The sequence below is a fragment of the Callithrix jacchus genome, chromosome 4 (assembly GCF_049354715.1).
Source record: "Callithrix jacchus isolate 240 chromosome 4, calJac240_pri, whole genome shotgun sequence".
Taxonomy (NCBI): domain Eukaryota; kingdom Metazoa; phylum Chordata; class Mammalia; order Primates; family Cebidae; genus Callithrix; species Callithrix jacchus.
In genome coordinates, this window is record NC_133505.1 from 37,888,708 (window position 1) to 37,891,736 (window position 3,029).

A 3,029-nucleotide genomic window follows, 5' to 3' on the forward strand; every position below is an offset into this window, starting at 1 on the left:
TCTTCCAGGGACAAACGCCCCCCCACAACTCAGGAAGTGGGGGTGGGGGTTCTGAAGGGAGCGAATGTGATCGTATGGGGGTGGCAATGGGCACCCTATCCTAGAAGTTCAAATAAAGGACTAGAAAGCAAACACCCAAGCAGCGGGAAACAGAACAGAAAGTAAGCGAGCCGGGGACGCGAATTGGAGGGCAGTAGTTCGGGAGCCAGAGCCTGGAGGCGCCGCCGCACCGGGTCACTCCCAGAGGGCCGGCACCCAGACTTGGAATCCTTGGCGCTTGCGTGCGCTATCAACCAGCGAAGGTAACTTGGTAACTTTCTTTCTTTCTCTCTTTTTTTTTTTTGAAAGGAAAGACGGAAGGAGCCAAGAGTTTTAGAGCCAACTCCTGGAGAGGGAGCGGCTGAACTGATTCGGAAGTTGGATCTCTTTGTACACAGGAATGCAGAGGAAAAAAAAAAAAAACAAAACCCACCCCATTGCTTCATTTCCCCTCCAAGCCCGAGCACTTTCTATTGTGCAATTAAAAGGCTTTTTTCAAGTTGAGAAAAGTGAATCCCGAATTTGCGCTGCAAGCGAGGGCAATCCAGGGCGCATCCTCCGCGCGCCGCTCCGGGGTAGCGCCAGCGGGAGCGTTGGACTCCGGGAACCCCGAGGGCGGAGAGCTCCCCACTACGCCTGGGCCTCCCAGGTACGGCAGTTCCGCGAGCCCGCTGGACCCAGAGCTCCCCAGTGCGGTGCAGGATGCCTTTGGGGACCAGGAGGGCTGGCAGCGCATTTGGCGTCCGGGAGGTCGGGACCCGGACCAGCGAGGAGCGCGGGGCGCCGGGAGGCAGGCCGGTGCACATGGGTGCCGGCGGGCGGGCCGTTGGCTGGGGGGGTGGGGGGGCGGGATTTGCATGTATCTGGCGGCCCCAGACTTCCTGCTCCTTCTACGCTGCAGGTACGCGCGGGCCGGGCCGGGCCTGGCGGGCTGGCGGCGGGCGCGCCCAGACGTGGGTACCTCCTCACCCGGACCTCGGGCCGCGCCGCGCCGCCTCCTGGCTCCCGTGGCCACCAGCCCGCCCCGGCCTCCCCAAGCGTCGGGCTCCGAGGTGGGGGCGCGCCCCTCCCCGTCCCCCGGACACCTCAGTCCTCTGCACTGAGCTTGGCCACGCTCCCTTGGGCGCCCCCCACGCCCCGGGCTCCGGAGGGCCGCAGCCATGAGTGAAATGTTCAGCTTTCTCCACATCGGGGACATCGTCTCCCTGTACGCCGAGGGCTCTGTCAATGGCTTCATCAGCACTTTGGGGTAAGTCTAGCTCGAGAGGGGCGCGGGCAAAGAGGGGGCGCCGTGGGCCTTGGTGCCAGCTGCGTGCGTCTTGCCGCCGCCCTCCGACAGAGGGCCTGGAAGTCCCCCCAGCCTCAAGGAGCGGGGAACGCCTCGTCTCCTTCTTTTAGAGAAAGGAAGTGAAGTGTTTGCTCAGGTAGGACTCGGGCTCCCTACTGGAGTTGGCAGGAGGAGCCCCCATCGGCGCAGCCTCTACCCTCCTGCACAAGCCTTTGGAGGGGGCGGAGGGGCCGAGACTTCCTTTGCAGGTGGTCCCCGGGGCAGGTGGGTGGCTGGAGGCTGAGTTGGAGAAGGGCAGCCGGGCCTGGATGTGACCAGCTCTGAGGCCAGGGCGGAGCTGTGGGAGGTGGGCAGGCTCTGCTTGGAGCCCGGAATCCTCCGTGGTGCCTTTGAGGGGTCTCACCTTCTCCTCACAGCTCTCTCCCTGTTCTTTCCAGCTTCAGTAGGAGTGTCTTAGCCCTCCCCTTCCAGGCTTTCAGGTCCTGGCCAGCTGCCCCTTCTCCCCGCCTCTCCCGTTCAATTTCCTGCACTCGTCATCTGGCGCCCTTGGGTCCCTGGTTCTAGCTTCTCTCCAGCACTTTCACAAACATTAATTAATTCTGGCCACCACCTCCCAGGGTCTGGGCTGGATAAACAGGGAATCAATTCATGTCTCTGGAGAGGGCCAGGCCTATAGCAGGGATGGGGCAGGAGAGAAATTAGGCAGAGAGGATGGGTTTATCTTCAGGCGAGTAGCTGGGTGATTGGGAGTGTAGTGTGGTTTCTCCAGCCAAGGCCCAGAGCAGGGCCTGCTACCTTTGTCCTGTTTTCAGTCTGGGAGCCTAGGTTAAATTGTCTCATCCTCCCAGCCACACATAGCTTCCCACTAGGGGACACCCCGTCCTCTGCTGACCCACTCAGTGGGACCGGCCAGCCTGGTGGTGCCTCTGGGGGACTTGGAGGACAACCTGGCACCCTCAGCTCAGGACTGGCTCTGGACAGGGCCCAACTCACCCCAAGCCTAGGAGGTGCGGGGTCACCGGTCTCCCCCAGCATTGCTGGGAGTTTAGCTTTGGTCTTGCTGGATTGTGGGATTGGAGGGCTGACTCTGCCAGCAGGGAGTTCTCACCCAGCATTCCAGCATGCCTGGTCCCCTTCTCGCAGAACCATCCACGTCCCTCCTGGTGGCCTCTCTTTCACACGTGGAATCCCTGGCTACTTGTCCCCCCTTCCACTAGATCTGACTTGTTCCTAGCTCCCTAAAGGATGGGGTTGGAGCAACATCTGGGCCAGCATCTGTGCAGGCCTCCTCCAGAGAGCAGTGACTGGTCTCTGGCTGCCCTGAGGCCAGGGCCTGCATATAGTAGGTACTGAGTAAACACCTCTGATAAAGCTGAGGGAAGGAGTAGAGGGTGTGGGGGTTGGGGGGATGTAGGGAACTATTGGGGAAGTCCCCTCCTAGTGAAGAGCACCAAGGACTTTTGGGAAATGACCACCTCTGTTGCTTAGTGCCTGGCCCGGGGCTGAACACACTGTGGTTTTTAAGCACCTGTAGGGTTTTTTTTTAGACAGGGTCTCACTTTGTCATCCAGGCTAGAGTGCAGTGATGCCATCTTGGTTTACTGCAGCCTCGACCTCCAGGGTTCAAGCAATCCTGCCTAAGTGCCCCCAGAACTAGCTGGGACTACAGACAAACCTGGCTAATTTTTGCATTCTTTTGTAG

General features: G+C 60.4%; 2 protein-coding genes across 16 annotated transcripts in view; both read left to right on the top strand.

The window, feature by feature from the left end:
• The window catches only part of LOC100397878 (p21-activated protein kinase-interacting protein 1), a 32,926-nt gene extending 32,378 nt beyond the window's left edge, over positions 1-548 (top strand). For 5 of the 8 annotated variants that reach the window (XR_013533965.1, XR_013533968.1, XR_013533970.1 and 2 more), the window contains one exon: positions 349-548. Coding sequence is in view for 3 of the 8 variants with exons in the window: in XM_078368708.1 (XP_078224834.1) it covers positions 349-376 (28 nt within the window). In the remaining 5 variants the exon portion in view is untranslated. Of the gene's footprint in view, positions 1-8; positions 162-348 lie in introns of those variants that run through there. The other 3 variants (XM_078368706.1, XM_078368707.1, XR_013533969.1) reach the window with 2 other exon arrangements.
• The window catches only part of LOC144576474 (serine/threonine-protein kinase MARK2-like), a 98,283-nt gene continuing 95,316 nt past the window's right edge, over positions 63-3,029 (top strand). For 4 of the 8 annotated variants that reach the window (XM_078368700.1, XM_078368695.1, XM_078368704.1 and 1 more), the window contains exon 1: positions 959-1,288. Coding sequence is in view for 1 of the 8 variants with exons in the window: in XM_078368696.1 (XP_078224822.1) it covers positions 1,200-1,288 (89 nt within the window). In the remaining 7 variants the exon portion in view is untranslated. Of the gene's footprint in view, positions 303-926; positions 1,289-3,029 lie in introns of those variants that run through there. The other 4 variants (XM_078368705.1, XM_078368701.1, XM_078368703.1 and 1 more) reach the window with 2 other exon arrangements.